Genomic DNA, 23307 nt, shown 5'->3' with positions numbered 1-23307 from the left:
TAAAGCAAATGAAACAAAAGACATTTGAGTCGGCAGACAAATGTGGTAAACTTCTGGCATGGCAACTTAAGAAAAGACAGAAATTAAATACAGTCACAAGTCTAGAAGTGGATGGAAAAAATATATCTAAACCCAACGAGATAAGAAATTGCTTTGTGAGTTATTTTAAAAAACTCTATTCCCAAGGATTACAAAATGAAGAGGACATAGATAAATTCCTTAATAAATATGGATTACAAAAAATCTCTCATCATAGCAAGGTGGAGCTAAACCAGAGAATAACAGAACAAGAGATAGAGGGTGCCATTCAGGATATGCAATTGGGCAAATCTCCAGGGCCAGATGGACTGACTTCCAGATATTACAAATCTTTAAAGGAATGGCTAATACAACCGTTGAAGGAAGTTTGTAACGAGATCTTAGAGGGAAAAAAGGCACCCGAGTCGTGGAAAGAAGCATATATCTCACTCATACCAAAGACAGAGACTGAAAAGACTCAACTGAAGAACTACCGCCCAATTTCGTTATTGAATGTGGATTACAAAATTTTTGCAGACATTTTAGCAAAAAGATTTAAAAGAGTATTGATGGAGAAGATTCACAGAGACCAAGCAGGCTTTCTCCCAAAAAGACACCTCTCAGACAATGTTAGGAACATAATAGACATTTTGGAAAAGTTAGAGGTGAATATAAATACTAAAGCAGTTTTGATATTTGTGGATGCGGAGAAAGCCTTTGACAATATTTCGTGGAGTTTTATGAAAAAGAATCTTCATGGGATGGGGGTAGGACAAGGATTTGAGAATGGTATGGGTGCAATATATTCTGAACAAAAAGCTAAGCTAATTGTAAACAATGTAATAACTGAGGAACTTAAGATAGAAAAAGGAACACGACAGGGGTGCCCAATTTCCCCATTGCTTTTTATTTCGGTCCTGGAGGTGTTGCTGAACATGATTAGAGATGACCAGCAAGTTAAAGGTGTACAGGTCGGAACTAAACACTATAAGTTAAGAGCGTTCGCAGATGACCTTGTATTGACTTTGCAGGAGCCAAACACTAGTACAAAAAGAGTGTTGGAAATAATCCAACAATTTGGGCAGGTAGCCGGATTTAAATTGAATAAACAAAAAACTAAAGTCTTAGGGAAAAACCTAACAGATATGGAAAAGAATAAGTTTCAAGAAGAGACAGGTCTGACGGTGGTTAAGAAGGTGAAATATCTAGGGGTTAATTTAACATCTAAAAATTTGAATCTGTATAAGGATAATTATGAAAAATGCTGGTCAGAAATTAAAAAAGATCTAGAAATATGGTCAAATTTGAGATTGTCAATGTTAGGCCGAATTGCAGTGATTAAGATGAATGTATTGCCTAGAATGTTATTTTTATTTCAAACTTTGCAGATTATTGACAAGATGGACTGTTTCAAGAGGTGGCAGAAAGATATTGCGAAATTTGTCTGGCAGGGCAAAAAGCCCAGAATAAAATATAAAATATTAACAGATGCAAAAGAAAGAGGGGGATTTGCCCTGCCGGACTTAAAATTGTACTATGAAGCAGCAGCATTCTGCTGGCTGAAAGAGTGGATGCTCCTCGAGAATACAGATATCTTGGACTTAGAAGGTTTCAATAATGCATTTGGTTGGCATGCATATCTATGGTATGACAAAATCAAAGTGCATAGTGCCTTTAAAAATCATATTGTAAGGAAAGCGTTGTTCAATGTTTGGATGAGATATAAAGATCTGTTGGAAAACAAAACCCCTAGATGGTTGTCACCCTTAGAGGCTAAGGCCCACAAGAAAGTTAATATGGAGGACGGATGGCCAAAGTATTGTGAGATCTTAGAACAGGATGGAGAGAAACTGAAATTAAAGAGCCATGAAAAACTAAAACCCAAAGTACAAGATTGGCTCCACTATTATCAAATAATGGAGGTTTTCAAACAAGACAGGAAAATTGGCTTCCAGGTGGAAAAATCAAAACTTGAGACAGAATTGTTAGAACCCAATACTAAGAACTTGTCAAGAATGTATAACTTGCTGTTGAAATGGAATACACAAGACGAAACAGTTAAATCAGTTATGATTAAGTGGGCACAGGATATTGGTCATAATATTATGTCTGCTGACTGGGAAAGGTTGTGGAACACTGGTATTAAATTTACGGCACGTAGTGCTTTAAAGGAAAATGTTATGAAAATGGTCTATAGGTGGTACATGACCCCAGTTAAGCTAGCAAAAATTTACCATTTGCCTGATAACAAATGTTGGAAATGTAAGGAAACTGAAGGTACTTTTTATCATCTTTGGTGGACATGCCCGAAGATTAAGGCTTTCTGGGAGACGATATATAATGAAATGAAAAAGGTATTTAAATATACCTTCCTTAAGAAACCAGAGGCCTTTCTCTTGGGCATTGTCGGCCAAATGGTGCCAAAAAAGGATAGAACTTTTTTCATGTATGCAACAACAGCAGCAAGAATACTGATCGCAAAGTATTGGAAGACACAAGATTTACCCACCTTGGAAGAATGGCAGATGAAAGTGATTGACTATATGACATTGGCGGAAATGACGAGCAGAATTCGTGACCAGGGAAAGGAGACTGCGGAAGAAGACTGGAAGAAATTTAAGATTTATCTTAAGAACTATTATAAACTTGATGAAGCTTAGAATGTCGAGATTTTACAGAGAGAAAGGGTTGCAGTAATATAAGATCAGATTAAGAAAGGACTATGATGAATTAGGATGGGAAAGAACATTTATAAGTTGCTATAAAATTTGGACATGAGGATGCAGAAAGGGGAGGTATGGGGAAGTCCGAGGAAAGAAGTCTATGAAAGGACATTTTGAAATTATATTTGTTTGTTTGTCTGTTTTTCTTTTATGTTTGTTTGTTATAAAAACTTTTGTAAAACTAATAAAAATTTTATAAAAAAAAAAAAAAGAACAGTTTCAGGTTAAGAACGGACCTCCGGAACGAATTAAGTACTTAACCTGAGGTACCACTGTGAAATTAAGTTGTTTTTGTCCCGACATGCATCACTTTTCACATGTTTGCATTGAATTGCATTTGGTACTTTATCTCCCATTCTCACCATTTGGAGACATCCTTTCACAATCGCTAAAAGATACGTTTTTCTCTGTGGTTTTGGCTAGGGCGTGCATTTTTGCAAGCGGCTTCTAATGTATATTATTTTCACAAATGCATTCATTTTCATACACATTTCCCACTAATATGTGCAGTTCTGTAAGCCTTGGTTGGAGAACTGCACATAAAAAATCAGATAGGTGTGAGTTTTGAAGTATCTTGGGTGTCATATTGTTCATATTGGGGTTTTTAAAAAATAAATTTATTTGGTTTTTCAGATTAAAATCTTACAGCCACATATACAACATACAACATAGAAAAAAGATTCCAAAGAATCTCTTAGACTTCCCTTCCCCCCTTTGTGGATCCTATTGTTAATCATTTCCTCCTGCATCTTTTATAATAATCCAAATCTTTTACCTCTCCATTGTGTCCAAAATTCACCATTAAACTACAAGTGTTATTCCAATCCTGCTAACTTCAACTTAAAAACATTATAAATTTTCCCCATTCCCTTTTAAAAATTTGGTCTTCCTGATTTCTGATTCTTCTGGTCATTTTAGCCCAGGCACAGGCAAACTTGGCCCTCCAGATGTTTTGAGGCTACAATTCCCATCATCCCTGACCACTGGTCCTGTTAGCTAGGGATGATGGGAGTTGTAGTCCCAAAACATCTGGACGGCCAAGTCTGCCTATGCCTGTTTTAGCCATTTCAGCATAATCCATCAACTTGATGTGCCGTTCTTCTCTGGCAAGGACTTTATCTTCTTTCCATCTTCATATTGTGTTTCAGTGCTTATGTTGCTTTGGAAACTGCAAATCTTAGAAATTACCCTGCTTTAAATGTGAACTGAACTGAATGTCTCCTCCATCCCTAGGTATAAGTCGGGCTATCAGGGAAGGACCATAATAATAATAATAATAATAATAATAATAATAATAATAATAATAATTTATTATTTATACCCCGCCCATCTGGCTGGGTTTCCCTAGCCACTCTGGGCGGCTTCCAACAAAACACTAAAATACAATTACCTGTTAAACATTAAAAGCTTCCCTAAACAGGGCTGCCTTCAGATGTCTTCTAAAAGTTTGGTAGTTATTTTTCTCTTTGACATCTGGTGGGAGGGCGTTCCACAGGGTGGGCGCCACTACCGAGAAGGCCCTCTGCCTGGTTCCCTGTAAATTGGCTTCTCGCAGCGAGGGAACCTCCAGAAGGCCCTCGGCGCTGGACTTCAGTGTCCACGCAGAACGATGGATGTGGAGACGCTCCTTCAGGTATACTGGCACTGCATTGCACGAAAAAGGTTCCAAGCCCAGTCTGTAGCATCTCCAGCTAGGGGCAGGAAACGCCTTTGTTTGAAAACCAGGCATTGTAGGCAACCATGAGCAATGGCCTGACTCACTATAAGGCAGCTTTTTATAGCCTACGAAAAATACACCACCAGCATAGCAACATAATGTTGGCAGGTGCTTGCTGCTGCTCCATCTTTGATATCCTGCCAGTACGTATCACCCTAGACACGGACGTCAAACACATCTTTTAATCCCATGTTTGGGAATCTGGGGGAGAAGGGTTAATGCTTTCCTTCTGCACTGTTTCCCCCCTGAGAATCATCCTTCTGAAGGGACAGTAAAGAACAACTTCAGAGGTACAGTTTTCAGCCAGAAAAAAAGGCAGGGGGCATTTAACTCCTCTGCAGACCCACCCCCTGAATGGGATGGGTTGAAGTCGGTGGATAATAATAATAATAATAATAATAATAATAATAATAATAATAATGCACTAAAATACAATTACCTATTAAACATTAAAAGCTTCCCTAAACAGGGCTGCCTTCAGATGTCTTCTAAAAGTTTGGTAGCTATTTTTCTCTTTGACATCTGATGGGAGGGCGTTCCACAGGGCGGTTGCCACTACCGAGAAGGCCCTCTGCCTGGTTCCCTGTAACTTGGCTTCTTGTAGTGAGGGAACCACCAGAAGGCCCTCAGCGCTGGACCTCTTTGGTTGGGGAAGATGACGGCCAGCTTCTCCTGCGAAAGGAGTTTCTCTTTATACATTCGCTGGTAAAATAATACAGTAAGAACGTGCAGCGATCTCAGGTGGGAGGCCTCCATCATAAGCAGCTCTGTGCAAAGAGGGCAGAAGGGGAGGAACGTCAGGTAGCAGCCGAATCCCAGCAGAGTCTGGAAAACACACAGCTAAAGCAGGTTGTTCTTTCTTGGGCTCTGTAGATTAGAGCGTGAGAGACAGTGGCGGGGGTGCCTTTGTTGCACAGGGTGACTGAAATTGGAGAGCCCAAAGTCCATCACTGCTATTCTGGGTCTTGTTTGGAAAGAAATTCTCCCCTGGCCATTTTCGAGAACTCAAAAGTTCCAGGCTACCCTTGGGAGGGAGAAGGACCCAATGAAGAGAGCACCCAAGGGTGCAGGTAAGATCCCTACAGAGGCAGGGTGTTTATTTTAGGGTTGAGTGAAAAATGATCTCCCAGAATTCCCCATCCTATTTGTGGGCGGTGAAATCGGGGGTGGGGAAATATTCTCCTGAATATTTGAGATGGGGGGGTGGTAATTCTGCTGCAATTTGGATGATGACAAAAAAGGAAACTCAGAAAAATCATCAGAAAACTACCTGGGAAAATTACTGGCTCATGTAACACCCAGGATTTAGAAAGGTCAAATAACCAAGGTCCTTGGTCCAAGGAGCATCTTTAAAAAGTGGACATGTGGGGGGCACGAATCTTCAGGATGTCTTCCCGCTTTCCCATGACTTTACTTTCTGTGCATCCAGCGGGACATTGTTCCATGGGGGTAGAAAACTGAAGATGTCCAGAAAGTCAGTCAATCCACCTGAACAGCTTTCAAGACAAGAACAGATGAAGGGATCTGAATGGCTGCTAACTGCTCCAACTGACTGGGCTTTCAGCTTAGCCAGGGATCCTTTCAAGCAACTCACCTGGTCTCCTAGGAAACAAAACATTCCCCAGGAGTCCACAGCTGGTTGTGAGGTCAGAGTCTGGCCAGGGACTGGAGCCAATGGGCTCTGGGCTCCAGGAACGCTCTCTCTGCCAGGCCCAGGGCACCACTGGGCAACCTCAGGCAGCTGCCAAGCGTCTGACCCTCCTTCTTTCCCTCAGAGAATCCCAGGCACTGAAGTTTACCTCTCACAGAGTTACATGTCCCAGCAACTAAACAAGAATAAGAATAAGAATAGTGTATACCCCGCCCTAGACTGCTCTGTTTCCTTTATTTTAGCAAATGTTTTGTGCCACTGGGGAAGTGGTAATTCTGTATTGATTTGTTTTGGATGTTTGGATGTGATGCCAATAAAAGGTTTGATGATGATGATGATACCCCGCCCATCTGGCTGGGTTTCTCCAGCCACTCTACGCAGCTCCCAACACAATATTAAAACAGAATAAAACATCAAACATCTAAAAGTCAGATACAGTGGTGCCTCGCAAGATGAAATTAATCCGTTCCGTGAGTATCTTCGTCTAGCGGTTTTTTCGTCTTGCGAAGCAACCCTATTAGCGGATTAGCGGATTAGTGTTTATTAGCGGTTTAGCAGCTATTAAAGGCTTAGCGGCTTAGCTGCTAAAAGGCTATTAAAGGCTTAGCGGCTTAGGAAAAGGGAGGGGGAAAGCGGAAAAAAAATCTCAAGACTCGCAAGACATTTTCGTCTTGCAAAGCAAGGCCATAGGGAAATTCGTCCTGCGAAGCGCATTGAAAAACGGAAAACCCTTTCGTCTAGCGGGTTTTCCGTCTTGCGAGGCATTCGTCTTGCAGGACACCACTGTAGATGTTTGTTTCCTCTAGTCATAAGTTCCATTTCCTCATTAATCTAAACTGAGAGGAAAATCTGCATGAAAAATTGTATTTAAATAGATATACAAATGCCAGGTTTTTTCCATGTATGTATTTCACCTTTAATGCATCTTGGTATGTTCCTTGAGCCAAGAACTGTATCAGAAAATCTGGGGATGTATGACATCTGAAGGATAATTAATTAGCCGGGAAAGTGCAAATCTAGCCAGTTCACACCAGGAATTGCAGGAATTACCGTACATTTCTAACTCCACACCAAGGTCCCGATCTGGATCAGAGCCCATCTGAAATATACTTTTTCAAAGCCAACTGTGCAGTTGGTCACAGGCATCTCATGCAGTTTGGCCCTGTGATTGTATAACAGATGGAGGATGGAGGAGAATTCGGCTCAACACTTTTCAAAAGAATGCGCAAAGCAAACCGCAGCCATCCTTTGAAATTAGCCCTTCTTTGAATTTTGTGATGCGGTTCCAAATAGACGTCTACAAAAATCCACACAGCAGGGGAAAGTGTGCAGGGGAAAGCATTTATCAGTGAAATTAACGTGCAAATAATAATAATAATAATAATAATAATAATAATAATAATAATAATAATTATTATTATTTATTTGTACCCCGCCCATCTGGCTGGGTTTCCCCAGCCATTCTTGGCGGCTTCCAACAAAGATGAAAAATACACTAAAATGTCACATATTAAAAGCTTCCCTGAACAGGGCTGCCTTCAGATGCAAATAATGCATTTCGTTAAGGAAATCTGCTTGCCAAAATGCGTTAGAGAAAATTGCATACAAAAACGTGCATATAGGGAGAAATTTATGCTAAAATGCTGACTAATTTTCATGAGGTTTTTTTGCAAACTGATGCAGAAATGTTGAGAACTGGACATAAGACTGGAAAAATCAGAATTTGAGAGAAACCAAAATGGACAAATCTGTGTATCTCCAGACAAGCCCAAGAGCACCAATTAAGCTACATGACAGTCATTTGAACCCTGTTTTTTCCCCACAGGTCACTGCCCAACTTTCTAGCGACAGCACCCTACTCCCAGTTTGCACAAAGGCTTGTGGGTGGTGTGTTTAGTCTACTGCAAGCCATTGCCCGGGCCTTCCCCCCCCCCCCCAGTGCACCGAGAAAGGTTTCATCAACATTATTTACTCTAGTTAAAATTATTGCACTCTGTTCTTTTGAGGGACATATTTCTTCCGGACGTTTGTTTACTCTCCAAATCAACATCTAGTTACAGCAATGTTAAAAGCATTTAAATATTTTCACAAAGAGCAGGATTCAGCTATTAAAACAGGTTATTTTCAGCCAAGGGTGGGTTGTTTTAGTCAACTAACAGACTAGGCGGCAATCGCCAATTGTCGCCATGACAATAATTGTATATTTCCAGCCAAAGAGGCGAGCGTAAAACATATCTGTTTATCTTATGTGTTCTCTGTAAATACCCAATGACGGGTAAAGGCCAAGAATGAGCTGGATGTACCCTTTGTTGCCTCAACATTTGGGCAGTTCCAGGCTGTTGCAATTTTCAGGTGGGATTCAACCACAGAACAGCAAAATCAGGTTGGAATGTTAGGGTTGATTTAGCAGTCTTGTGCAACGAAACCATTTCCCTCCGAGATCAGACTTTTTGCAACAAGGAATGTGATGGGGAAACGCTCTGGAAGTTGTGAGATAATATTTTCTCGGCTAACCTCCCTGAAACCAAACCAGGGTGAATATTCAATAAACGGGTCAGGCAGAAGTGGTCGGAATCCGCCACACGTACACCTTTTGCATTTTTCCATTTAATGCAAAGGAAAGCATAGTCAAAACGCCAAGTATCTGGAATGCAGAGAAATGATCCCTTATTAATAAAAAAACAGCCATGTTCACTTCTCATAAACTCATTCAGCAGCCGAGACACTGAGGTCCAGCTCCAAGGATAAGAAGTAAGGATACAGGGAACCAGGCAGAGGGCCTTCTCAGTAGTGGCACCCGCCTTGTGGAAAGCCCTCCCATCAGTTGTCAGACGATAATGATAATAATAATAATAATAATAATAATAATAATAATAATAATAATTTTATTATTATTTATACCCCGTCTGGGTTTCCCCAGCCACTCTGGGCGGCTCCCAACAGAAAATTAAAAACATGATAAAACATCAAACTTTAAAAACTTCCCTAAACAGGTCTGCCAGAATGGAGGTGCGGGGACAGAACCAGTCATATAAGCCTGTTGACTATTACACATTGTCAGGGAACTGACATCGGAGCTAGAGGCGGAGGGAAGGCTCTCAAATGATGCTGGAGAAGGGCCCAGCAGGGAGAGAGGCAGCTCCGCAGATGGGGAAGCAAATCAGCGCAACACCAGGGATATAGAGGGGCTGATGGGGGAATCGGTGAGAGGGCTCCAGGACTCTTCACCGGACACCAGCGGGGAGAGCCCAGGTCCTCCGCTACCCACGCACACCCTGCGCAGAAGACCTCCGCGCAGAGAGAGTAGGAGGAGACTGGGTGTCAAACAACTTTTATGTTGGAAAAGATTTAAGAAACGCCCACTGACGGATTCTGCTAGCGACTGAGGCAGCCACGAAGTGAAGGGCTGTCCAGACTGAAAGGTTTAGCAAGGCAACAAAGCCTGGAGAGGCGGCAACTTACGCACGAGCAACCCATACACAGTACACACATGTACCATCTTGCTTGTCTTTTCAGCCTCTGCTGAAGACTTTCCTCTTTCAGCAAGCTTTCTGAGATCTTTCTCAGTTAGCATCACTATTGTTGTCACTAGAATTGTTGTTAAGATGTTTTAATTTTTTTATCACTCCAATGAGAGGATGAGCAGGATATACATAAATAAGCACATGAAGGCAGTTTAGCACAATCAGTAATATCCAAAGCAACACAATGACCAAGTACAACAATACGATGTCAATGTAAACTCTTTATATAATCTATACTGAACACTGAACAGTATGAAATGTACTCCCTGCAAAACCAAATAAACAAAAGTCTATAAATCTCTGAAAGTCACAAGATATGCACTCTTGATGGATTCTCTTGAAAACATAGAACCAAATGAAAGTCTTATAAGTCTCTGAAAGTCTTTGTAGACTATTCAAGTCTCTGAAAGAAGCAAGGGTCAGATTCCGATCTGGTGAAAACAAGCCGTTAAGTTTTTAATGTCTGATATTTCATTATGTTTCTGTATATTATGTTGGAAGCCACCCAGAGTGGCATGGGCAGCCCAGTCAGATGGGTGAGGTACAAGTAATAACATATGATTATGATTATGATTATTTCCATTTATGAATTTAGCTTCTCTGCAAAGCCCCAAGTGTTGGACGTTTTGTGGTTATTGAATGAGTGGACAAGGAGGTGATCTAGGGCTTATCTTGCATTCTCCTCTGTGCTATAAGCAATTTACATCTGCCAGTAACTTATGCCTAGCATCCAAAAATAATTCTAGAAACCATCTAGCCTAACAGATGTTCCAAATGCACATAGCTCACAGTACAAGGGTTCAAGTCTTATTTTCGTATCTAGGAATAGAAACCCAGGACTTTCTTTGTGCATCGCATTTTTCTGCATACGTGCAGGACCTGCATTTATTAAAAGCATATTTGCATGCAGATAATATAGTCGAGCCCCACTCGCCCCTCCCCAGATCGGCAACAATTTGGTACGTTCCCTTCTCGCCATCTGGAAGCAAAATATTTTGAGAATCTTGCAGATGCTCACGGAGTTTGCGTTTACAATCCGAGGTGGGGGAGAGGAGGAAGACATTTTAAGAAGATTCCATTTCAAGATGAGAATTTTAAGAAGACTGCATATTATTTCTGGCCTTTCTATAATTATACAGGGACGGTAGCGCCTGTGTCCATGATAACTCTGAGCGTATCTGGCAGGCATTTTCTGAGCTTTTGGGCTTCATCGCGGCTGGTGGAAGTCCAGGACAAAATGTACACAGATGGGAAGGACAGGAGTATAGAAAAATATGCCTGTAGCTCTGGGATGAGGAGTCTGTGGTTCCTCCAGGTGGTGTTAGACTTCAGATTCTATTACCGTTGGCCTTGTCAATTTGGGCTGATGAGAGTCCAACAACATTGGCCATCTTCAAATATCTGAAGGGCCATCACATGGAAGAGGAGACAAGCTTGTTTTCTGCTGTTCCAGAGGGTACAACCCAAAACAATGGATTCAAATTACAGTATAAGAAAGGTGATTTCAGCTAAACATTAGGAAGAACTTTCTGATGGTAAGAGCTTTTCAACAGTAGAATGGACTGCTTCAGAATGTGGTGGACTCTCCTTCATTTGAGGTTTCTAAACAGGTTGGGTGATCAGGGATTTTTTTTTTTAGCATTTCAGGTGGTTGGACTAGATGGCCCTCGGATTCCCTTCCAACGCTACAGTTCTTTGATTGTATCAGCATTCCTTGTTTTTATATCCCACACATCCTCCAGTCAGGAGCACAGGACAAATGACAACACAAATTCAATAAAGCAATCGCACAATAATAAAAGCATCATCAGGACCATAAAAATCAGACCACAACACACAGGAAATGACATGTATCTGTGGAACTGTACCCAAAGCAATTTCCCTTTATTATCCAAATGCCTGGAGAAATAAAAAAAAACAACCTTTGTTTAAAATGTCTGCTGTTGAGAACAGATCAAATACTCCCCAGCAGGGAGTTACATCAAGGAGGTATCTATACCAAGAATCCCCTGTCTTATGGACTACCATGCCCCCCATTGTTCTGCCCAGACATTGAGGTCCAGCTCCGAGGGGCTTCTGGCGGTTCCCTCACTGCGAGAAGCCAAGTTACAGAGAACCAGGCAGAGGGCCTTCTCGGTAGTGGCGCCCTCCCTGTGGAACGCCCTCCCACCAGATGTCAAAGAGAACAACAACTACCAGACTGTTAGAAGACATCTGAAGGCAGCCCTGTTTAGGGAAGCTTTTAATGTTTGATGCATTACTGTATTTTAATATTTTGTTGGAAGCCGCCCAGAGTGGCTGGGGAAGCCCAGCTAGATGGGTGGGGTATTAATAATGTAGTAGTAGTAGTAGTAGTAGTAGTAGTAGTAGTAGTAGTAGTATTTTAGTATTATTATTATTATGGACTGGACTCTCCTAGAAATAACTCTCCTGATGACCACAATGGGTGTTGAACAGAATGGAAACTTGTAGCTCTTGGGTTGTGGTCAATGCTAGTCCTACTCAGAGTAGACCTATTGGAATCAGTGGACATTATTGTTTGTTTGTTTGTTTATTATTTGTACCCCACCCATCTGGCTGGGTTTCCTCAGCTACTCTGGGCGGCTTCCAACAAAGATTAAAAATACATCCAAATGTCACACATTAAAAACTTCCCTAAACAGGGCTGCCTTCAGATGTTTTCTAAATGTCAGATAGTTGTTCATTTCCTTCACATCTGGTGGGAGGGCGTTCCACAGGGCGGGCGCCACTACCGAGCAGGCCCTCTGCCTGGTTCCCTGTAACCTCGCTTCTCACAGTGAGGGAACCGCCAGAAGGCCCTCGGAGCTGGACCTCAGTGTCTGGGCTTAACAATGGGGGTGGAGACACGCCTTCGGGTATACTGAGCCGAGGCCGTTTAGGGCTTTCAAGGTCACACCAACACTTTGAATTGTGAAACTTACTGGGAGCCAATGTAGGTCTTTCAAGACCGGTGTTATATGGTCTCGGTGGCCACTCCCAGTCACCAGTCTAGCTGCCACATTCTGGATTAATTGTAGTTTCCAGGTCACCTTCAAAGGTAGCTTCACAAAGAGCACATTGCTTGACTAACTTAGGCCCATTAATTTCAGTTAAGTTTACTCTGAGTTCGATTTTTTGTTGTTTAGTCATCTTAGTTGTGTTTGACTCTCTGTGATCCCATGAACCAGAGCATGCCTTGGAGACTCTCACTTTCTTCTCAAAGCTTCTCCTTTTTTATGTCCATGGAGTTTTCTTGGCAAAATACTGGTTTGCCAGTTCCTTCTCCAGGTGGATCACATTTAATCTAAACTCTCGGCCTGTCTGTCTCAAGACCTGTCTGTCTTGGGTGGTCCTGCACGGCATAGCTCATCACTTCTTGGAGTTATTCAGACCCTTTCGCCACAACAAGGCAGTGATCCATAAAAGGGCAGAGTGTGATTAGCACTGGATAAAAACCATTAGCCATAGGCCTACCTTGACCCAACTACCCACAGAGTGGTTTTGTACATCCATTGCTGTTCTCTTAAGACATTATTTCTTAGCAGGCCTGCCCCTTCTCCCAAACAAAACAGAATTGCCGTTGCTAGTGCAGTGCTGAGAATGTGACAAAAAGTTGTAAGGTTAGGATTGTCTGATTGAAACTATTTTGCATTCATGGTTGGAGCACACCATTTATTAATGACAGCAGTTGTTTCTTAAAAAAAGAAAAGAATTCAACTCATTGTTTTAAGATTGTCAAAGATGTGCTGAAGATGAATCATTTCAACAATAGCTGTGTCTGCATCCCACTCCACACCCAACCCCCTAGTCAAAAAAAAAAAAGATACTGGGCTATTTTAGAATTAACAGGCAGTAAACGCAAAATTGGCCTCTCCATTGGAATTCTCCAGGCAGAACTTTGCAGCTGCGTTGGAGAAGCAAAGCACAGCCAGTGTCTGAAGCTTATCAGCTTTCTTAAAGAAGTTGTAAGGGCACTTCCATGCATACTACAGTGGTACCTCGGGTTACATACGCTTCAGGTTACAGATGCTTCAGGTTACAGGCTAACCCAGAAATAGCACCTCGGGTTAAGAACTTTGCTTCAGGGTGAGAACAGAAGTGTGTGGCGGCAGCGTAGCGGCAGCAGGAGGCCCCATTAGCTAAAGTGGTACCTCAGGTCAGTGGCGTAGCGTGGGAGGTGCAGGGGGGGCCAGCCGCACCGGGCGCAACATCTGGGGGTTAGGGTTAGGGGGCGCAAATCCACGGGTTAGGGGGTGCAAATCCACAGGTTATGGGGCGCAAATTACTTGCCTTGCCCCGGGTGCTGACAACCCACGCTACGCCACTGCCTCAGGTTCACAATAGTTTCAGGTTAAGAACGGACCTCCATAAGGAATTAAGTCCTTTCCCGAGGTACCACTGTATTCTCAAGATGGATTTGCAAGGCAAGGGGGTGAGCTTTCCATCCCTGAGGGCAGGGGTCAGCAAACTTTTTCAGCAGGGGGCCGGTCCACTGTCCCTCAGATCTTGTGGGGGGCCAGACTATATTTTGAAGGGGGGAATGATTCAAGAGCACCACGAGCCCCAGTGGCTGCTTACCTGTGTCTTGTGAGCGAAAGGGGCTGGCGGTGGCAAAAGAAGAATACTGAGCGGCACTCAAAAGGGCTCCAGAGCACGGCTGCTTAAAATGGCGGCTGCCCAAGCACTGCTGCTGCTGTACCAACAAAGCCCAGCCCCCTTCCTCCCTTAGGCAGGGCAGGGAGAAGCCAGGAGGGAGGGAGGGAGGAGGTGCCACCACCGCCGCCGTGGAAGGAAGAGGCAAGGAACTCGCGTGAGCTGGCAATCCATGCAGCGATTTCCGGACCGCCCGCGGGCCGGATCCAGAAGGCAATTGGGCCTGATCCGGCCCATGGAACTTAGTTTGCCTACCCATGCCTAAGGGCCATTGATGCAGGGACTGCACAGCCGTTGCACTGGGAGGCTCGAATTGCGTCCTGCGTTGCAGGTCCTACATTCCCAGCTGTTTTTAACATCTGATTTGATCAGCGCTCTATTAATAATTGTTTTGTGGGAATTCAGGAACTCGCTCCTGACTTCGAAACATTTTAGGTGCTTCTGACAGAAGCAATGCCGTATTGTGACTTCTTGGATAGCCTCACAAACACACCCCACCATTCTGCTCCCCAGACCCAACTCCTCCTAACAGACCCAACGCAGCTACCTGCCACTCAACAGTGACTCCCCGTGACCAAAACAGACTTCTCCTCTCAGCAAGCAGGGTCAACATGCTGTCTGTGACAGGCTTTTGGCCCGTTCCGCTGCTTCTGAGCCAATTCTCACCGCCTACTGCAGCTTTTTTTATTTTTACTTCTCCAGAAGCTTTCGCTGCTCTTTGAAGAGGAGGGAGAGCATATGGCTTGAAGAGCCAATGTATTTCCTCCCCCCATTATCCTTCTGAAACGCTAGCATAGTACAAACTAGGGGTGGATGGATGGATCTGTGAATTTCAGTTATCTCTCAATTTCTTGCTTTTCCAGTCTTTTAAGTTCAGTTTTGCACATTTCCAGATCAGTTTTTTTTAGTTCTCATGAAAACGTTAATGTGAATTTCTCATAAAATTGTAGAGTTCATCTAGTCAAACCCTCCACATTGAGGGGTAAAGGTAAAGGGACCCCTGACCATTAGGTCCAGTCGTGGCCGACTCTGGGGTTGTGGCGCTCATCTCGCTTTTTTGGCCAAGGAAGCCAATACATCTTCTGGGTCATGTGGCCAGCATGACTAAGCTGCCTCTGGCGAACCAGAGCAGTGCACGGAAACACCGTTTACCTTCCCGCCAGAGCGGTACCTATTTATCTACTTGCACTTTGTGCTTTTGAACTGCTAGGTTGGCAGGAGCCAACCCGTCGTGGGGATTCGAACCGCCGACCTTCTGATCAGCAAGTCCTAGGCTCTGTAGTTTAACCCACAGCGCCACCCGCATCCCTACCTTGAGGGGTATATCTCCACAAAGGCGCATTTCCCCCTTTTTGCACATGTGTTTGCAAGCAGTTCCCCCTAATAAGAGTTACAGTTTTGTACATTACATTCACTGAAGGTATAAATTTTCACACACGATTACCGCAACGCAGACACATTTTTTTTGTGCGCGTTGTTCGGTTGGAAAGCTGCTGCATCGCAAAATCAGGAAAAGTAAGGATTTCTTAAAGGATGGCTGTGCTTCAGTTCAGGTATTGTTTCAGGAAGTGTGAATCAGGTATGGCTAACATTAAAATGCTAACCGGCTTTCTCTCCCATTCCTTTGTACAAGACTGCCGCATTCCTCTCTTCCCCAGTTTCAACGTTTTTTAAAAGATTATTCTGATCTACAAGTACTGTGTTTACTCAAATCTAATGCACACCTTATATGGCCAAATGACATTGCGAATATCAAGGTGTGCATTTGATTCGATGGCACATTTACATTCGCCTGCAAATATCTTTCATTGGTTTCAAGGTTCTGAAAACTGCGGTGCGCATTAGATTCTATGGCGCATTAGATTCGAGTCAATACGATATTTGTCATTTCAATAACAAAGTAGTAGTTTTTAAACATTATGTGTATTGATATTTACTATTAATCATAAATTAACAGTAAACAAATATGTATGTGTATGTAGGCATTTGTAAGTGTAGATCTGTCAGGGACTGGGCAGAAGAGGAATGGTGGAGAGGAGACCACCTCCCCAGCCTGAACCTCCCAGAGAAGAAGATGACAGTTCAGAATTACGGACACAGTGTCTTTAGACACTGCCCCCATTCCCAGAACCCGGCAAGCATTGAAAGAAGTAGAGCAAAGGGCTCAGAAGCAAAAGGACCTCAGCCCCACCCATAGGAGACAAGGTGATGAATGAGGAAGTGGGGAGAAAAGGGGGGTGGAGATTTACTCAGGACAACGCCATTATTCCAAGAGGTTGCATTTCCAAGCCTCTCTCTCTGAATATTGAATAAAAAGCCGTTGGTAAGGACTTTTCCTTGTCTTATCTGTTCTTGGCAACCTGCCGTGGGGGCTTGGATCTTGTTCCACCTGACAAAATATGTTCTAATAATAATTATAAATTACAAAACAATGTGGATATAGATATATAGATATAGATACAGATACAGAGATAAATGATAGATGATAGATAGATAGATGATAGATAGATAGATAGATAGATAGATAGATAGATAGATAGATAGATGATAGATACATGATTTAGTAAATGGCACTTTGAACTGTGAAATGTTCGTTGCAAATTATTCAAAGATAACTTCCCCCCTTTCTTTCTCTCCTTTCTTCTCTCCCCCCTTTCCATCTCTCCCCATCCCTCCCCCCCCTACTCACCCACCCTGCCCACTACCCTTAGGTCCCGAAAACTTCAGTTCAAAGAGCCTTGCGCTGCAAGCCCAGAAAAAGATCTTGAGTAAAATGGCCACCAAGACCATGGCTAACATGCTGATTGATGACACCAGCAGCGAAATCTTCGACGAGTTATACAAAGTGACCACGGAGCACATGAAGAACAAGAAGGAATCCCACAAAATCATGAGGGACTTGATCAAAGTGGCCATCAAAATCGGGATCCTCTACCGAAACAATCAGTTCAATTCCGAAGAGCTGGAGATTGTCGAGAAGTTCCGCAAGAAGCTGAACCAAGCGGCCATGACGATTGTTAGCTTTTACGAGGTGGAGTACACTTTCGATAAAAATGTCCTCTCGGAACTCCTGAACGAGTGCAAAGACCTTGTTCACGAACTTGTGGAACGGCACCTGACAGCCAGGTCTCATGCGCGAATCAATCACGTCTTCGACCATTTCGCAAATGTGGAGTTCCTCACTGCCCTCTATAGCCTTGATGGGGAATGCCGACCACACCTCAAAAAGATCTGTGATGGAATCAACAAACTGCTAGATGAGAAAATCCTTTGAAACTTTGCCCTTTTTAAAAAAACAAAACAGCAACTACACAAGTTTCGCTTAAGAAATGTAACCAGAGAGTTCGGACCAACTGTTAGCTTCCTGTGCATAATCTCAAAAGAGAATGGCCTGGTTTGCACACTAAACCATGGCTTGTTAAACTACAGTTTCTTTAACCATGGCTTAGTGTTATGCAAGAGCCCAGCAGCTTAACTATGGTTTATTAACTATGGTTAAAAGTTGCTTGTTAATCAAGGTCTGTAGTTGGTTTATAAACCATGGTTACTGTAAACCATAGCTTAGTGTTACATGTGGACCCAGCCCAACACCTCCTCCTTAATGCTGCTTATGGAGTCATCACCGCTCAAAAGGTACACAACTGTAACTACCGGTAAATAGCAGCTCTTCTGGGCTTGTGTCTCTTTGATAGAGAGATGTAATGAACTAAGGCTTAAGTGACCATCTGCCAGATGTTTCCACTTTAATGATGGTTTTATTAATGACGGTTAGTGTTAACCATGGTTTAACATTTAACATTAACCATGGTTTAGTATTATGTGTGAACCAGGCCATTCCAGAGCATTTGTAATGGAAAGCAAAGCAAGCCACACTTCAGACCACAAATAAACTGAGCATTTTATGATGCAAGGCCATTTGTGATGGGGAGGGAAATGATTACATACCATGATCGCATTATTGCTGTGTTGTGGTTGCAGTTTGATGTGCCAAAAAGGAAACCTGAAGTTCCATGACATCGAGCAAACATGCCCACGTTTGTATTGTAGAAGAATGAAACCCATAAGGTGAAGTGGAAAGAATGGGCTCTGAATAGCATTATTTTTAAAACTGAAAATCTCTTTTTAGCACATGATCCAAACAGAGAATAATTCCATATGCCAGGAATGGGGGCAAAGCACAACAAAAGGAGGAATATTGCTTCTCTTAAGGTGGCAGCATTTTATACCAAGAAAGGAATGAAAAAGTTGTGCCAATCTCTTAAAGACTCTTAAATCGGGTGCCGCAGAAAGATTGTGCAAGCTATTATTCATAAGGGTGTGCATTGGCGGGGGGTGAAGAACATAGTGAACTGGGGTGATTTTGGGGCTCGTCCCTTCACTCCTGAATTTAAGCATGATGTCAGTAACCTCCCGACAGTTGAATCAGAGTCCCCACAAAGCCTGGCGTCTCTCTGTTGTTTCTGTACCATATACAGCTCTGTGTTTTCCTATATATCTATGTTTCTCTAGGTCCTTGGGCTTTGCGAGGAATGAGGCTGTCCAAAATGTTGCCCGAAGAGCTCGTGATTGTTGCTTGTCAAAGCATAGAAATGGACACTCAGTTTCAAAAGCTTCATTTGAAAAAAAAAAAAACCCCTACAATCCTCTGCCTTAAACTGGCAACCGATATCGTTGAAGGCCTGCACCCACTAGGAATGGACGGATCCATCTATTTATGATCATAGCTGTCAAGCGTCCCTTATTTGGCGGGACAGTCCCTTATCCCAGCGCTGTGTCCCGCTGCTGTCCAGGATTGATGATGTCCCTTAAATTTCCTGGGTTTCAAAGGAAGCAGCTCCTCTCCCTCCCTCCCTGCTGGCCAGGGAGGAGGGAGGCTCCAACTGTGTTGCTTGGCTGCGTTGCTCACCCAATAAGGAGTCTAAGAATGACTGGGGGGTGGAGCTTGCATGCCTTGTGCTGATCAAATCGGCTGCGTTGCCTGGGGACTTGCCTTTTCTCAGCGCTTCCCAGCGGAGAGGTGACGGTGGTTTCCCTTGCTGCATCCCCTTTGCCGGGTTGCTGCGCTGTGGGAACCACCACTTGAGGCTTCGTTTGGCTGCTGGCTGGGTTTTCGGCCTTTGGCTCGGAGGGGCTCAGAAGTTGAACATACCTGTGCCCGGCAAATCCCTTATTTTGGCTGCTGATCCCTTATTTTTGAGGCTGTTGGTCCCTTATTTTCAAATCTGTAAGTTGACAGCTATGTTTCTGATCCTTATTCGGTTTGCACGGTTTGGCTGATCTGTTCCATCCCATTTCCATATTAATCTGCAAAAAGTATAAGCGCCCTGGTGGATCAGACTCAAGGCCCATTGGTCCATCATCCTGTTATCACAGCAGCCAACCAAACGCTTATGGGAAGAAAGCCCACTAGCAACAGCACCCTCCCCACTGGCCCCCCAAAAACTGCCATTCAGAGCAGTGCCTCTCACCGTGGTGAGTGAACATGGCCGTTGTGGCCAGTAGCCAAATTCCTCCAAGAATTTGTCCAATCCTCTCTGCAAGCGGTCTGAACTGGTGACCTTCGCTACATCTTATGGAAACAAATTTCGTAATTTTAACTATGTAGTCTCTTTCATCAGTCCCAAATCTTCCAGAAATTGTTGGATGGCCCCAAGTTCTGTTATCTACTTTCTATATGCATAATCTTCTATACCACGATCTGGCCTTCCCTTTTACTCATCATCTTCTGCCCTGTATTTGTTGTATGAAGCAGTGTTTCTGCTCTGCCACCCACCAAAAATGACATCATCCGCCTCACACGCTGCTTTGGCAAAATTGCATAAGTTACGTAATTACGTAAGTTACGTTGTCCTTACATTATTCCACCCCATTCATTGCAGTGCAAAGCAGGGAAGGGCACAATCAGTTATGCACGGTTCACAAACTGAAAGCGAAAACAGCAGCAAAGGTCAATGGCCTTCACTAGATTGTTTCCAATTTTGGATAGGGAGCAAAAAGTGAGATTTTGCAATTTCTGCTCCCATTTTCGCTTTCGTCAGAATTCTCTGACATCCCTACACAGATATAAGTTTCACTGGGTTCAGCTGGGCTTACTCCCAGGTAAGTGGGTGTAGAATGGCTGCTTAAGAAACTACAAAGGCCTATTGCCGCATAGCAGCAAATACATAACAATTGTTTTCTAAGATTAAACACAGGATCTATTCTGGCAACCAGAAGAGTAAAATCCACAATGACGTGCCCTCCTGCTGGCTTTGATGAGATTGTCCACGAGTCACTTGTCTCTGGTAGCTTCATTGGGCAGTTTACATTTTGCATCCGTGTCCATTCACTGGATAATGTAATTTGGGGAAGAAGATCAGCTCTTTGTCAAATCAGGGAAATACAAAGAGGAATTGGCTTGTTTTGCACGTAACACTAAACCATGGTTTAACATTAGGGGAATGTGCAGGTGTGAGCCTCAGGCTCCCACTTCTGTACACCTGCAAAGAGATTTAAAACCTGTGGTTTCTGCTATTCACTTATCATAGTTAACATTACATCTAAACAGGGCAAATTCTGGTTAGTTAAGAGTATGGTTATTTTTATTTTATTGATTTTCAATAGATTTTTATTAAACCAGGACAGAAATCCAAGGTAATCACACATCAAACTAATTTTTATTAATTTTCAATAGATTTTTATTAAACCAGGACAGAAATTATACATCCAAGGTAATCACACATCAAACTAATTTTTAAAAGGAGAGACAGGTTAAAATATCACTTTGAAAACTGTTGTTTCACAGGTGTGTCGAAATAAACTTGGCTCAGTGACCCACTGCAAAACTGTCCTTAAAAACTAGAGAGTACCAGCTGGCCTGTTGTCTACATACCAAAGCATAATATGCAGGACCATAATTCATTTTAAGAAACCATAGTTTAAACTAAGCAGAGTTCTCCCTTTTTGAAGGCAACAGGAAACTGCGCTTAGCAAAAAATAGAAGTGGATGCTGCTTCATGTGGCTACGCTGGAGGAAGAAGAGGGGTGTGCAAGACTTAGGCATGTTCGTGTTAACACAACTATGGTTTGATATTGTGTGCAAAATGGGTCCTTTTCAGTTACTCAATCTGGCCAATTCTATACACTGTGATCAGCAACCCTCCAAATGGTGATGGACTCCCGTTATCCCTGACCATTGGTCACGATGGCTGGGGCTGATGAAAATGGGCTCCACCAATAGCTAGAGAGCTATAGACACCATTACTTCCAATAAGCCAATTTCCCCAGCAGTGATTCAGGGAGGCTGCTCCAGGGAGAAAGCACAAAAAGGAGAGATGTTTATATTTTGCACACATTTGAGCTTCAAATCTGGTTATTTTTTTAAGGAAACAGCCAAATGTCTTGTTATTTATATGTATAAAAGACTTGAGTAGCCTTTAAAAGGGAGGCAAAAATATTATGCGTGTCTCATGCTGGCATATGCTATATATTCATCGTTTACTTTTATATTGGTGGGTTAACATGCAAAACAATCATTTCAGTAGTGTTTGAGTCAGACTCAAAAAGTGTGCCATGTGTTTATCAGAAATTATGCATTAAATGATTTGTGATTAAACTATATGTCCTTTGGATTTTTTTTAATCTGCTGCAGTTATTTCCTCTAACCTTCTTTGAAGAGTTTCTTATTTTTTAAGTACAGTGGTACCTTCGTTCTTGAACTTAATCTGTTCCGGGAGCCCATTCGACTCCCAAAACTGTTTGAAAACCAAGGAGCAGCTTCCGATTGGCTGTAGGTGCTTCCTGCACTCAAGTAGAAGCCGTGTCGGATGTTCAGCTTCCAAAATATGTTCGCAAACCACAACACTTGCTTCTGGGTTTGCGGCGTTCGGGAGCCGATTTGTCTGACAACTAAGCCGTTTGAGAACCAAGGCACTGTAGGCAAAATCTCCCTTTCTTTAAAAGCTCGTTTCTATCCAAAGAACCATCTTCTCCAACATGAGCTGCCAAAAACTTCACCACTGCACACATAGACCCTGCTGTAAATCCTTCTACCAGCTGAAGCTCAACTGGCCATGACTACAAACAGGGCCTTTTCAACTGTGACTCCCCATCTGTGCAATATCTCTTCCAGGGAGGGTCAGCTGGTGCCAACCATGATGTTGTCTTGTCACCTGGTTGTCTTGTCACCTTTTTCTTTTTTGCCAGACCCTCCAGCATGGTTTTATTATTTTACCCATTCCTACTGGGCTTATCGCTATGCTACACTGCACTGCCTTAAGGCAGCTGCCTTCTAATAAGTCAGAACACTGATCTACATTGTCTACACCAACCAGCAGTGGATCTCCAAGGTTTTAGACTGAAGCCTTTTCACTTTTTGATCCCTACCTGGAGATACCATGGAGTGAACCTGGGGCTACCTATATGCAATTGTGCATTGGCTCAAAGCTTGAGACATCCCTGAATCTTAAATAAGAGGTAAAGTTAAGAAGGTAAAGGGACCCCTGACTATTAGGTCCAGCCGTGGCCGACTCTGGGGTTGCGGCGCTCATCTCGCTTTATTGGCCGAAGGAGCCGGTGTACAGCTTCCAGGTCATGTGGCCTGCATGACTAAGCCGCTTCTGGTGAACCAGAGCAGCACACGGAAATGCCGTTTACCTTAACGCCGGAGCAGTACCTATTTATCTACTTGCACTTTGACGTGCTTTCGAACTGCTAGGTTGGCAGGAGCAGGGACCGAGCAACGGGAGCTCACCCCGTCGCGGGGATTCGAACTGCCGACCTTCTGATCGGCAAGTCCTAGGCTCTGTGGTTTAACCCACAGCACCACATGCGTCCCTAAGGTAGTGCAAGTATTAAAGGAACCCTCCCTTGTCACATTGCCTATGGCAATTGTCACATGGTCTCAATCACCCTCTTTTGGGGAAGGTATTTAAGAGGGTCGTGGCCACCCAACTGCTGCTTTCTAGGAAGAATATTGGTTAACCAGAACAAAAATAAACCATTTCTGGAGGGAACCTAAAAATAAAGAGATCACACCACAGG

General features: G+C 43.2%; 1 protein-coding gene and 1 long non-coding RNA gene across 3 annotated transcripts in view; one reads left to right on the top strand and one right to left on the bottom strand.

Annotated features, from left to right (window-relative positions):
- LOC309518551 overlaps positions 1-6436 on the bottom strand; it is a 334884-nt gene extending 328448 nt beyond the window's left edge. The window contains exon 1 of the long non-coding RNA XR_014213482.1: positions 5873-6436. This is a non-coding gene — a long non-coding RNA (uncharacterized lncRNA). The remainder of the gene's footprint in view (positions 1-5872) is intronic.
- TNFAIP8L3 (TNF alpha induced protein 8 like 3) overlaps positions 1-21880 on the top strand; it is a 70844-nt gene extending 48964 nt beyond the window's left edge. For both annotated transcript variants that reach the window (XM_082198869.1, XM_082198870.1), the window contains one exon: positions 16998-21880. In XM_082198869.1, the coding sequence (XP_082054995.1) occupies positions 16998-17560 (563 nt within the window). In that variant the 3' untranslated portion in view covers positions 17561-21880. The remainder of the gene's footprint in view (positions 1-16997) is intronic.
- The last annotated feature ends 1427 nt before the right edge of the window (positions 21881-23307 follow it).

The sequence above is a fragment of the Podarcis vaucheri genome (assembly GCF_965113315.1).
Source record: "Podarcis vaucheri genome assembly, chromosome: 14".
In the NCBI taxonomy this organism is placed as follows: Eukaryota; Metazoa; Chordata; class Lepidosauria; order Squamata; family Lacertidae; genus Podarcis; species Podarcis vaucheri.
Note: the sequence above shows the minus strand (reverse complement) of the source record. Positions and strands in the feature narration are given on the sequence as shown.